The 13525-nt window shown below is 37.3% G+C and overlaps 1 protein-coding gene across 1 annotated transcript in view; it reads left to right on the top strand.

The window, feature by feature from the left end:
• The window catches only part of DPYD (dihydropyrimidine dehydrogenase), a 311278-nt gene that overhangs the window by 58713 nt on the left and 239040 nt on the right, over nucleotides 1–13525 (top strand). The window contains exon 3 of the mRNA XM_031057867.1: nucleotides 9795–9882. Coding sequence (XP_030913727.1) covers nucleotides 9795–9882 — 88 coding nt within the window. The remainder of the gene's footprint in view (nucleotides 1–9794; nucleotides 9883–13525) is intronic.

Below are 13525 nucleotides of genomic sequence, written 5' to 3'. Positions count from 1 at the left end.
ACCAGAAAATGTATTCATTCTTATGCCATTAACTTCAGTATGGGAGGAAATGTGACAAATACTTCTTTTATATAATCTTCTTAAAAGGATGTGAAAATTCTCCTTGCTTAGCTTATAAAGGTGAAACCTAAAATGCAAGATTTTTGCGCCTTCCTTTTAGCAACAAATATTTGTGCTATTTTTGCAAACACTGATTATTCTCAAGTTACCCTCCCCAAGCCTTCTTGACATTGAGAATCCAGTCTTCTCTATGTTTAGCTGGTAGATGGAGTTTTCTTTGCCAATATACATTGACCTAAAAGCCCATGCTGTAGTGCTCAGAAATCAAGCTGTTTTTAAAAGACTCATGTGGTTATCCTTCCAAAATCCTTGTATATATTTCATATTTTAGATCCTTTGGGTCCTGTTATTTTAACTACAGTTCTTTCATTTGTCCTAATTTTGGGGTGCCTGGTAGAGTGCTGAAGTAGTTTGCATGTCGGAGATTTGCATGTCGGAGATTTCTGCACTGGAAGAAGGAAGCTGTGAAGAGGTACAAGTATACAGTGGGATGCTTCTAGACAGCCTTGTTAGCAAGGGGATCAGGGGTTAAATTTATTTGGTGATCTACAGAAAGGCTCTGTCTGTTTTGTTTGTTTGGTGGGGTTTTTTTTTATTGCTTTGTTTTGGTTCGGTTTTTTAGCTGGAGGAGATGCCCAGCTAAAAAAAAAAGTGAATGATATATTGATTTCACATGATGTGAAGTCTGGACAGTGACTTTCTGCTATGTCATTTATTCATATTGTCATACTGTGAATGCGTGAATATTATAAATTTTTTCCAAGTGAAGGTGGTTATAACAAAATTTGGATATAGCACATACAAGACCAATCATTTAGTCTTATTGAGTTAGTGTATTTCCCTCTTGCAGATAATTAAGACTGAATTTTCAACTATCTACTATTAAAATGTTACTTACATCTTTAAACTCAAGATATAAAGAATGCAACATTGATTCTTAGTAATTTGTTTCTTTTTACTCTGTGCTTACTCCTCTAGTTTCCCTCTGTGATTTGTGATTGTGTCACATTCTGTCTGTCCATTTGCTGAGCGGATGATGGTTTACTTTTTAAGCAAATTTAGGGTAGAAAAGCAAAGCCAAATAATTATCCTAAACATCAAAGCATGAAAGAAAATGCCACCTTTTTAAAAAGATGCCCATATATTATAAACAGGGTAGTATTATTTTTTTATGACTAAAAATGTACAAATTATTATCAGTGTAGAAAATCAGAACTGAAATAGCAGGCAGATTTCGTTTTTTCTGGGTCTTGATAACTGAGCATATTAACAAGTTACAGTATCACTTATTAAAGTATCTTAAACCTCCTCATTTGAAAAAGTGGATGAAAGACAGTTCTTGTACACATGCAGTTTCTAGACAGAAAATTAAATCTTAGACTCCTCTGCTGAATTCTCGCAGTTTCCAAAAGAGGGAAAGGACAGGAGTAGTGGCACATGGTTCTCAAATCCGAAGCTGCAGCAATTTTAAGTGAGGAAACGTGAGGACACTGGAGTGCTGGGAGCTCGCTTCTGGAAGGCTTGCATGAGGCTGGCTTAAGAAACTGCTTAAGCCTTTTCATTATAAGGAATTGAGTGGTCTGACTGGGTCCCACTGGGGGCTACATATATTAAAATAGAGCAGTCTGATAATGAACTAGAGTGTTCATTGTCTGGAAGGACTGAGCTTGATATACTAAGGAAACTCTGCCTTTCTTTCCAAGTTTTAAAACTGGGAAGAAGGTGGTCAGCTGGGGTCAATGACTTATCTCCTCCATTGGAAGAAGCATCTTTATCAGGTTTGCAGTGGAAAGGTGACTGACCTCTCAATTTTCTCTGTTCTGAACTGTAGTAGCAGCCAAAACAGATAATTCTTTTTTGTTTCTGCGAATCTGAAAGCAAGAGCAATCAAGACCTTTGAAGTTTTTAGTTTTAATCTGAAGTTCAATGATTTAATTTCTGCTTTTGCCTGCCTCCAGATTATGCCCAGTGTAGGATCAAATGTTCAGGTGACACCAACAGCAAAGCTTAAACCCTCCTGGTCTTTTGCTCTCTTTTCTTCTTTTCTCCCACTTTCCTACCCCTTGCTAATATTAGCATCATGAGTTAGGAAATGCATTGTGTGCAGAGATCAGTGCAGCCTGACTTATGAGTGGCAGGGTTCTAGATCAGTATTCAGTCAGACCTGTGGATAATTGCAGGGTGATAAAAAAGAGAGAGTTGGGGAATTTTTTGGTGCTCAGATCCTAAAAAGGGAAGCTTTAGCTTATTATGCTGTTACTGCCTTTCCCAAAACTAATTCTCCACAAAAGTTCTTTGTTTAAATCACTCTTCTGTTAATTGTGATAGAATTGCTGGCATGCCTAAATTGTAAGACTGATTGTGGTGCTGTAATGAGGCAATCCATTTCTTCTGGGTTTGTAGTTTTAATTGAAAACATTTTCTTAAATTTTCAATTAATGCATTTTAGTTAGGTTATATTGTATCATAGATTGTTTATAAATGTTATTCTTAAATTTAATCAATTTTTTCAGTGCAAATAAATGGTAGATTTGTGCTCCTGATATTGATATAATTGAACAGAGTGGTGTTTTTAAGATGTGCATAGATGATGAAGGCATTTTGGGAGAAAAACATCTTTGACTAAACTTGTGAAGTGTATCTTTCCTGAAGTGAACCCAGAGGAGTTTTGTTGACATTAAGATAGAAAGACAACAAGTGTTTCATATTTTGGAAAGATAATTTACACAGGACAAGAATCATGCCGCATGAAGCTAATTTCTGATCTCCTAAAAACCCTAGAAAGGATGCTTGATATAAGTAAAAAAATCTGTAACACTTCTGGGAGAATAGTCCAGGCGAAAGAAGATTATTGTGTACAGGACAAGCCATAATAAAAACTGTCAGTTCTGTCAACCTTTCTGTCTACAGTCTATAGAGGATTAAAAGGATATTGAACATTGTGTAACAGCTGTCTCTTATGTGAAAGGGATCACTGTTGTGGTGAACAGAAATGTACCCGTTTAAAAAGCTCCATAAGGCCAGGTGTGGCTGGGCCACAAGTGGCTGCTTTGGCAGGTAAACTGCTGCTTTCAAGGACTTGAAGAGCACAGTGCGAGGTCTAATAGGTACTATCAGTGTTTCATCAACAAGTGGGTTTCTTGTGTGTCTCGTACACTACTGGAATAGTATGGGTGCTATCAAGTTTATTGTCATAAGCAGGAAACTATATTGTGTTCCTATGATATTGAGAAAATACTAATTAATATGTAGTGTGAAATTTAATCAAGTGTTAACAGAGAAGTTGGAGATTGACTTTTAAGTATTTGGTTTTTGTCACTCTAAAAACTTCAAGATTTAAATAAAAATATTTTGTTGGCAACAATAAAACCTTTAACTAGATATAATTTCTCTGGGACAATTTAATTAATTTTGAATGTTGATTAATACTGTTGAAAACACAGCAATTTCATAACCCTTACCATGAAACAAGAAAAAAGGTGGACCATGCTTAGAATTAACATTGCTGTAATGCATGGTTGAAATTATTTTCACCATCAACATAAAGAAAAAAAATTATTTCTAATATGTCAAAAGGATTAAACAGTCTTTCTGATTTGGCTTCAGCTGATATACATGCTTTGTGCTACAGTATTCTGTAAGCAGAACTGTGTTTTCTATTTTTAACCCCTCTAATTTATATAACAACTTTATTCAGCAACATTATAAATTTGAGAAATGCAATTAAAGTAATATATGCAAGTTATATACATGAAGTTGGTGAAAGGGAGCAATCTTTTTGGTTATATTGCAAAATGATTGGTGAAAAATTCTGTGTCCCAGTAAGATGGCAGGAGGAATTAAAGGAGAATATAACTTCCCGTGAACTGTCTTGGAGCAGGCTGCTCCCCACAGTACAGTGCAGACAGAGCCTGGCTGTGTTCCCACTGCTCAGCAAGGGGTTAAGAGGAAATCCCACCAACCTGCTTTTCCCTCTGCTAGGCTCCATTTGTGGGTCTGATCACAGACCAAGATAGCTCTGTCCAAAGTATGCAGAAGACATGACATTAGGCAATGACAGCTTTAGTGCAGAAATGGAGGTTTCTGATGGGCTGAATGGTGGTTGACAACAGCTCAGAAGATGGACTGTAAAATGGCTGGTGCACACTTTCCTACACCACTGTCATTGATACCTGATGACAGACAGTGGCTCCTTTATTATATTATCAACATTGTCCATTAAAATGGAGTTATGATGAAAGATGATAAAAAGTTACAGGACAGAGAAGTGGAAAAGTTTCAGATGAATGGGGAAGAAAGACTACAGGAAACAGGAAGACAGCCAAGCAGAAGCAAAGAGGAGAGGAGAGTTCCTGCACTCCAAGGGGATTCAGAAGTAGATGAGAAAAGAATTACGACTGTGTAGAGAGGCAAAGAAGAAAAGAGAAAGATGAGGCATTGATGAATAGAATGATTTGGAGCCTATGTCCATATGATTCACCACCTCTTAAGTGTCCAAAAATAACCTTGTCTGTAAGTGCCATTATTCTGCACTAGGGTAGGAGGTTTTTGTGTCTAAAGACTAAGTTTCAACTCTGATCGTTTCTTCTCTTCAATAAAAAGCACCTCCCTTATGAGTCCTGTAACTGCCAGCAGCAATGCCACGTCTATCTCTAATCCTGTAGAGTGCCTCTATTTAAAATTTGCTTCCTCTAGTCATGTGAACTTACAGACACAGAAGTAGTGCCATTTTTTTATGGATCTGCAGAAGGCTTACAGGACTTCAGGTGACTGAAGAGGCAACAGCAACAGTGTGGGAGTCTTTCCTGCTTTCTTTAGATATGAGATAGTATTGCCAATTTACATGATACTGAATGTTTTGTTTCTTACAGCTCCTGTGCATTGCTAGCAGGCCGGGCATTTCTCACAGACAGAATTTTTCACATGTCATTCTGCAATATAACCTAAAAGACTGCTGCCTTTCACCCACTGTTAAATATCCAGGACCAGGATATCTACTTGTCTGTATTGCTGTGTTTTGTACAGTTTCTGATGCCCTTTATACTAGAGATGTTTCTTGGCAATTGGATTTGTTTTTTCTGTAATCCAAAATTGTTTTCACAGTTGATTCTAATTTAAGATTTTGTTCTCTTTGCTTCATTGTTCTTTGCACAACTGTACTTTGTATTGTACATTGCACAACGGAGTCCTCGGCCTTGCATGTGAGAATTCCTTTTTTCTGTTTCTTGACTTCTAATATTCCTGTATCATTTGTCTTTGGTACTCATCAGACCCATGTATCAACTGTTAGAGTGTTTTAGTATTTAAACCTGGCAAAACATCTCCCAGTTACTTTATAATCCTTTTCTTCTGTCCACTGAGAAATGCAATGAACACGAAGACAAAAGAATGTGGGATTTTTCTCTGTGAATGTTAGTTTTGGGTGTGTGGTTTTTTGTTTGTTTGTTTTTAATTAGGGAAATAATGGCAGCTTTTTTTTTTTTCAGCTGCCAACAGTAAGTTTTCACCAATGGCTTACCATTTAAGTAGTGGATCTTTATCCTGGTGTCCCTTAACTTTATTAAATGAGTCTATATATGTCCAAATCTTAGTTTAGGTTTGTCCTTGACCTTCTTTCAGTACAGCAAGAAGCAAGACCAAATGGGGAGTATGGCTACAGGATTAGTAATAAGTAATTAAAGGACTGAACTTAAGAGAAAAAGCTATGTAACGCTTTTCACCTTGGCCATCAAAGGCAAGGGGCCTTCAACTTGGGATTTAGATTTATTTGGAAATAATAGATCCATTTCTTCCTGACATGCAGCTTTCTTATTTCAGTGCTTACTGTCCCCAGCTCAGGGTTTAGAGTGGTGCAAGAGACTTGGAACCAAGAAGAGCTTTGGTTGGGTCAAAGTTGGGTCTCCTGTTCATGCTGACCTCTTATTTACTGGATGCAGTTAGCTCTACCATTCTCTTAAAGTTAATTGACCAAAGCCTCAGAAAGTACATACAGACAGACCTTCACTGGGGCTATTTCTTGGAGTAGTGGATAAATTTTTAGAAATTTCTACAAGTGCTAGAACTGGAAGACTTTTTTTCAAAATGACTGTTTGTGTCCTGCAGAAATGAATTAGGATTCAATTTGCTTCTAAAGCTCTGTCAACGGTAACCATAATAAAGGTTATTTGCTCTGTTTTGTGATACATGAAGATTTGGTGGGTTATCAGCTACAATTTGTTGAGGAATATTATTCCAGATTATCTGTTTCACCCCTGGTCTTTCAGCATTCATGTGCTTGCATTTCAGGTGATGTTATTGCCAGTTACATAGACAATAGTTCACTGCATTTTTAGGTAACAATACAACTAAATTGTCCTTCTTTGTTTGGAAGCAAAAGTGTGTTAAGAGCTGGCCTATACCTGGAAATGGGACTGTTGGTCAGATACTTCAACTTTAAAATAAAATATTGGGTAATATTTCAGCAACTGTACATCAAAGTATTAACTGAAGATTATCTTGGCTATGGCTTCCTTTTCTCTTCTGTAGTGCAAAGACAGTGGTGTTGTCTTTTATATGGAAATTAATATGCATGTGAAGTGAATGTGGTGTCTTTTAAGATTCGAAACAGCCTGTGTTTGAACAGGAGATGCTGTTCCATGAGCAAATGGAGAAGAATCCATAATATAGGGTGTTTTCTGATAGTTGGTAGGATTTTTCCTATATTTTTTACAAAGAAATGCTGAGATATATATTCTCAGATTAGCACAGGTCCATAGGTAGTCCAGAATATTGTTTGTTTGGGTTTTTTTTAGTAATGAGCAGCACCTCTTCATTTAATTTGCTGGGAGCTAACGGGTGAATTAGAAACATTTAATCTAAATTTCTAATTTGTTTACAATATTTTGAACCAAAAACATAGTAATAAAATAATCCTGTAAAATGAAAGGTGGGATTTCACAGGGTGGGAGGACGGTTGAAGAAAAAGAAAGGAAGTATAATGCTTAATATTTCTCCACTGGGGTATATGCATGTGGAACTGAAGCTCACGGTAATTGTTGGTGTGCTCCCTTAAGCAGGGTGTTTTGCCTGTGATTTTTGAAAGGATCAATCACTTGCAGCAATTTATGTAATAACTTTCTGGTGTGTGACTCTACTACTTTATTTATTCTTTTTGCCTGATTTGCCAGAATGCAATACCTTTGCTCCTTTGTACAGTAAATGTACTCTGTGATATCTGTGATGGTATGGTCAAAGGATAATTTATTGTCAGATAGAAAAATAGGTCAACACTAATGTCACTTGATGATCAACCCCCCAAGTTTAATAAAACACCTCACCAGCATGCATTCAGCACAGTGCTTGATGTTTTATTAGGACTACAGTACCTTACAGTACCTAGCTATAGCAGGCATGTAATTACTGAGCTGTCATGGTGATAAGTGGGATTAATGGCAGCCTGGTGCACTTTAGTCTGCAGAGTGCCTGGAAGATGGTATTATTATAGGAGAAAGTCTGGACTGGCATATTCATGGCACCCTCCCCTCCTCCCCAAAGCTTACATTCAAGTTTGCGTTACCTGCCCCTCCCAGCAGCTGACATTTTCAGCAGCTGTTATTTGTGAAGCAGCTCAAAAACCAAAAGAGAAATAATTTGGTAAAGATGCTTGCTAGTCTGAACGAGCAGTCTGTACACATCTTATCCTGCCAGGTGCCATGCAGTTTTGACATGAGACTGTTCTATATATAATCCACAGAATGCATTTTATGTTCAGTGTGCTTCCTCTCATTTTGAATACAGGACTGTTGTATTTTAAAGAAAACATCACTGAGGAAAGTGAAGAGTAAAAGATCGTAATGGAATTGATGTCTTATTTAATTGCATGATTTTGAGTTCTGTTATTTTCTTATTGCCTACACAGGCAAACTGCTCATCTGAGTCCTTATAGTGGTGTTTTGTCTAGTGCATCTCCTTTTTTGCTGGCTTTGAGTACTAGAACTTTGCTTTTTTTTTTTTTAAAGAAGAGAAATTCTTGTTTGCTTAGAGACCACAACCTTTTGAGGTCTCCCTGTCCCACCTCTTGTTAAGACCTTTTTAACACGTACCTGTCACAGGTAGTGCTGGGCAGTGTTATGTTCAGCTGCCACAGCAAAACCTGCCGATGCTTTTCTGACATTCCACCTAGCTGAATTTGTAACCCAGTGTGGTGTTGGACTCAGGTTTGGCTTCTGCAGGTTTCCCATCTTTTGGAGCCTGTGAGACCTGTTTACTTTAAGTATATCCTCTGGGGCCTTTTTTCAATGACTAGTCTTGTGAGAAAATCCAAACAACCACTAACACATGTGCCTTCAAATTTTTCTGGTGCCATATTGTCTGCAATACCCAGCTAGATGATAATGAATAACGAGATGAAAAGCTAATTAATCTTTTACTTAACTAGCTTTCCCTTCTCTCCTATTCCACCCTTAACTGTAATAACGACAACAAAAAATCCCTGATATGTGTGATTGACAAAGTCAGGACAGTGTTTTGTTGCAGGTATTCCAGTCATTTATTTCCTTTTAATGTAATCTTAATTTCTTTGTATATAGTCCACTGGCCTCTTGCAGCTTTTCTCTGTTTTAAAATACTCAGTTCCACAATGTTGCTACCTAGCACTGAATAAAAATAATTAAGGTAGACTTGTGGAACTTATGTAAGTATCTGGGTTCAAATAATATGTAAAAACCAAATTTTATTTCATTTTGCATACATTGTTAAACCCACAATTTACATTAATTCTGACTGTTACTAAATCAGTATCAAAAGAGCATTTGGAATAACCTAATGAATTCTGAGACAAGTAGTGAGGCATTTGACCTGTGATAATCATTGATCTATAAAACCAAGGCTGTGTTCTAATACCTTTGTGCCTAATAGAGAACCATTTTACTCCTTCAGCTGACTTTTATCTTTTTTTAAGATTTGCTTAATGCAAGTTGTGTAGACTGTCCTGAGGACTTAGTCCTTAGATGGGAGTGGTGCAAGGAACCAGATCATCACACCCCCATGTATGACTATGCAGAAACATAAGATCAATATTTATTACTTAGGATGTTTTGTCACCTTATTGCTTAGTTAGGTTTTGTCATTAGAAACGACGGGAAGAAGGTCTTCGGGATTTTGGTTGGGGGTGTGTATAAGACTTCTGAATTGTTTTCAGAAGTCACAGACTTATCACTGGAAATTCATAGAAAAGTGACTTGAAAATTCATCAGCTATTCTTATTCTTTGGACATACAGTAAAAAGTAATTCCTTCCTTTGTGGAAATACTGTTGCTTTTATATGTCTGATGGTCCAACATTCAGTCCATAATGAGACTTCCAGAACTTAGTTAATAAATTTAGGTTTACAGCACAGGAGTTTTCAAATAGAAAAATGAACTGGTCAGAAGTTTAGCAACCATGCATTCCAAGGAAAAAAATTACCTCAGTGTAATTTGAGGGTTTCCTAATACTTCAACAGGTGTTGTCTGTGAGCTTGTGAATGGTACCCTCTGCCTTCCTATGTAAAGTGCAGTCAACAAAACATAACTAATCTGTGTTGATGACAGTCAATAACGATCACATAGTACTTTGAGATTTTAAATATAAATTCTTTGTAAGTGTTTTGCATTATTGCTTTGTGACTTATCTTTTAGCAAGTTAACTTGAAAAACTTTTGCTATTGGCAGCACTTGTATTCCATGTCTCCTTGACACATTTTCTTTTATTCCTAGATGCTTAAAGTGTGCAGATGCCCCCTGTCAGAAGAGTTGCCCAACTAATCTGGACATCAAGTCATTCATCACAAGTATTGCAAACAAGGTAAAGTCAGGCTTGCAGTTCTACGTGGCAGGAGATAACATATAATGTCCCTTTGTAACTTGGTGGAAGGGTTATTTAAAGGCAGATTAATTTTGAATTCTGTGTTTTTGTTACAGAGCAGAGACAATAAAAGTGGGGTGACTGCAGAGCTTTGAGAGTTGTGTTTTGGCAATGCTATACTGGAATAATATTAGTAAACTGCCTTGAAGGTTTGAAGTAGTCTTTGCCTTGCTGAAGCCAATGAGCACATGCTTACTGATTCTAATAGGGCAGATTTAACCTGTCAGATGATCAGTGAGGTGGATCAATCCTACAGAATTTGGGTTGTTTGATGATGACTTTTGAATCTTCCTGGAGCTGCCTGTGCAGGGTAAGACACTGGCTTTGCCCTGAGTAGGTGACCTGATCACTCGGTATTTTATCAGAGTATCTTGCTCTAGAAAAGAGTTGCAGCTTAGTACGATTCTCTCAGTAGATACAACTTTTTTTGTGGAGAGCACAAAGTATCTTAGATTACTGAAATGTAATCATAGCATGTCTTTTTGGACTGTATCCCTACCTATCAATATCTTCTGTATCCACTCTGAAACTTATGATAAAAGGTACAACACAACTTTGGTAGCTGCTTTTACTTCATGTTTATATCTGGTTGTTGTGTAAGCAGCAGGAAACATTCACACACAGGAAGCTTTGAAAAGTTGGATATTTGGTTTCTGCTATTCAAGATGTTAGAATGGAAAATTGCATGTGTAAATCAGCACTGCTTCTGTTAATTCAAGTTTCAAGTTTGAGTTTATGTACAGTTTTATGCTCTTCTTTCTCTCCTTACCCTACAAGAAGAAATCTTACATGGCATGATTGTGGAAGCAATTCTCTGCAACAACTCTAATGCTCACTTTAAAAGCAAACAGCCAGAAAACCAAACCAAAAGAAGAAACTTCCTAAAATTAGAAGTTAGTAAAACCCCCAGGGGGACATGCTTAGCAAGTAGCCGAATTCATGGGCTGAGAAACAAGGCTAGAGAGTAGTGCGTGCCCATGGCAGGTGATTTGAAACTGGATGGTCTTCAAGGTCCCATTCCAACCCAAACCAGTCTATGATTCTGTATTTGTAGCCTCTATGTCAATGGCTATGCCTCCTGTAATCCATGTCCCAAGCAACTTAAGGAAACGAACAGTGCAGAGGGAACCCAGCCTTGACTTGATGACTGCAGTCTGCTGGGTTGAATTTTCCTTTTCATGTATTGGTTTCTGATGCCTTTGCCATAAAATATCTCTTATAACAAATCCTGTTATTCAGAAAATTATTGGAAATTCTTATGGTTTACTTTATTAATGGCATCTTTTTTATAGTTGTAGGTATGTACTGCTGTTTTTACACTACTGAATTTTGAAACTCCTTGCTTTCTGTCAAAGGTACAAGATGAAGTTGAGAGGGGGAGGTACCAAAAGCTGAAATGATTCACCTGAAATCATGACCTGGCAGAATCTGTGTAAGAGCCCACTACCATGGCTGCTCCTGTGGTGTCCTCTGCTTTTTCATTCTGCTGCTGTGGTGGTACCTGCGCCATACGCTTTTAGAGCAGATAGAAGACAAGAATAGTGTGCTTTTGAACAGTAAAACATATAATTTATAATTTTGATAGTTTTAAATGGAACCAGTAAGTAATTTTTCACTGTTATGCATTTTGCTGAACTTCTATTGAAATAATAAGTTAGATATTATCATTCAGCAGTCTGAATATTCAGCTTGATGAGAATTTCTGTATTATTGTCACTGAAGTTCTTGCTTAAGATGATCAAGGATATTTTGCATGTCATTGAATATAATTTTCAGAATGATAAATTTGTTTTTGCTGTTTTCATCATATAAATAAACTTCCATTTCTAATCCAAAAGCTTATAAATATGTATGATAGCTTCTAGAAGAAATAAATAGGTGAAACATAGAACATTCAGGTGTTTGAGGTCAATAGATTCAGGGAATTGGGGTGCATTTTCTAGACTTCTTGAAGATTCGTGTCTGAATCTCTCATCACCCACTTGAGAAACTTGCTTCAGCTGGTTACCCTTCTACTTGTTTAGAGAAGATTGTGTTCAATAAATTCCCTGTCCTTATCCTTGTGTAAGCAGTATTGCATGCAGGTATTTATTTAAACATGATTCATTATTAATATGGAATATTTAGACAGCAGTAAACTGAAAATGAATTACTTTGTCAGGTATTAAAAAGCTCTATTGTATGTGGTTTGTTTTGTTGGGAAATGGCTATAGCAATCATAAAGGGTCAGGGATTCTTGTTCTCTTAAGCCTGAGGCTTTTTAGATATTTACAGGCCATGTACAATGTAGCTGTTCTGGCTGTTCTGCCATTAGACCTGAGCTCTGAAGTAGAAGAGGGACAAGGGAGGAGGGTTGTTCCTGGGTTGAGAGGGTAATTGAATTGCCAGACTCAATGAGCCTTGAGCCTCTTTGAGAGAAAGGATGTCACTTACGCTGTATTGTGTTAGCTGCTGTGACTCAGTAGAGTTTAGGCCACAACTTCCATTCTCTTTTTCCATACAAACTGGATTACAACTCCACTTTATAAAGGTACAATCTATTCCATTGTGTCTTCCCAGTTCGTGTTTCTCAGTTCATAAAGGCCGCTTGCAATTGTGTCTCTTAGAGATCAGACTTTAAATTCACCAGGCACACGTTACTATTTTTGTTTCCAAATATCAGAAGAGGGCAAACAAGAATTCTGACTTCCAGCTGTCCTCTTTAAACACCACCACATTGCAAAACATGTATTTCTTGCTTTATAATGAACAAGTGCTGTCATAGTTGTTTATTTCTTTAAAAAGAAAAAAAATACACTAAAGAAAGTCCAAACATGTTCAGGTGCTGCAGGAGAAGCTCTTACCCCCAGCCCTGAAGTAGTACCAGGAATGATTTTAGGATTTCATGCTCTCCTTTCCCTGCATTGATATGTCAAAGCAAGAAGGAATTTGTAAAATGGAGCTTTAGCACTTGTCATCCTTTAGGACTGGCACAAGCAAATGTTTTACAGCAGCAGAAAATCCTACAATTTCCCAGAAGCATCTCTCAGCCTAAACACTTGTAGGGTGTGCAGCTTTTCTCCTGTTCAGCAAAACCATGCCACAGAAGCGGCCCTTTAGAAGACAGCAGCTCCTCACATGCTTTACCTTTGAACTGCTCAGTGGGAGAGTCTTGGAGCTTTTTGTTATCACATCCTTTATGGTTTGAGTAATAGCATTGGAAAACAACTGTTGGTGCACACAGGGATATCAACTTTTGTTACACAGCACAGGCATAAGGAATGAGTGACTCAGCCTTTACAGTCTCAGTCTGTAATGAAGAACTGGGGGTACAGAAGTATCTTTTTTGTTATCTGGACTCATAGAACTCACTTTGTTACTGTAGCCCTCTGTGACTAGCTCTCACAATTTTATTTCAAGCCATGCATTAATACAGTGGTTCCTGACATTGACTCTACAGTTTTTTTCTGTGTTCTGAAAGACCATCTTCTCCCACATCCCTTAATGATAAAGATAAGCTGGTTTGCACTGACATATCAACTATTTTAACAGACTATATGGAGGCCAACATTAGAAAAAGAACAAAAACAACAAAGAACCCAGT

Source organism: Geospiza fortis, unplaced genomic scaffold (assembly GCF_000277835.1).
Source record: "Geospiza fortis unplaced genomic scaffold, GeoFor_1.0 scaffold403, whole genome shotgun sequence".
Lineage (NCBI taxonomy): Eukaryota > Metazoa > Chordata > Aves > Passeriformes > Thraupidae > Geospiza > Geospiza fortis.
Note: the sequence above shows the minus strand (reverse complement) of the source record. Positions and strands in the feature narration are given on the sequence as shown.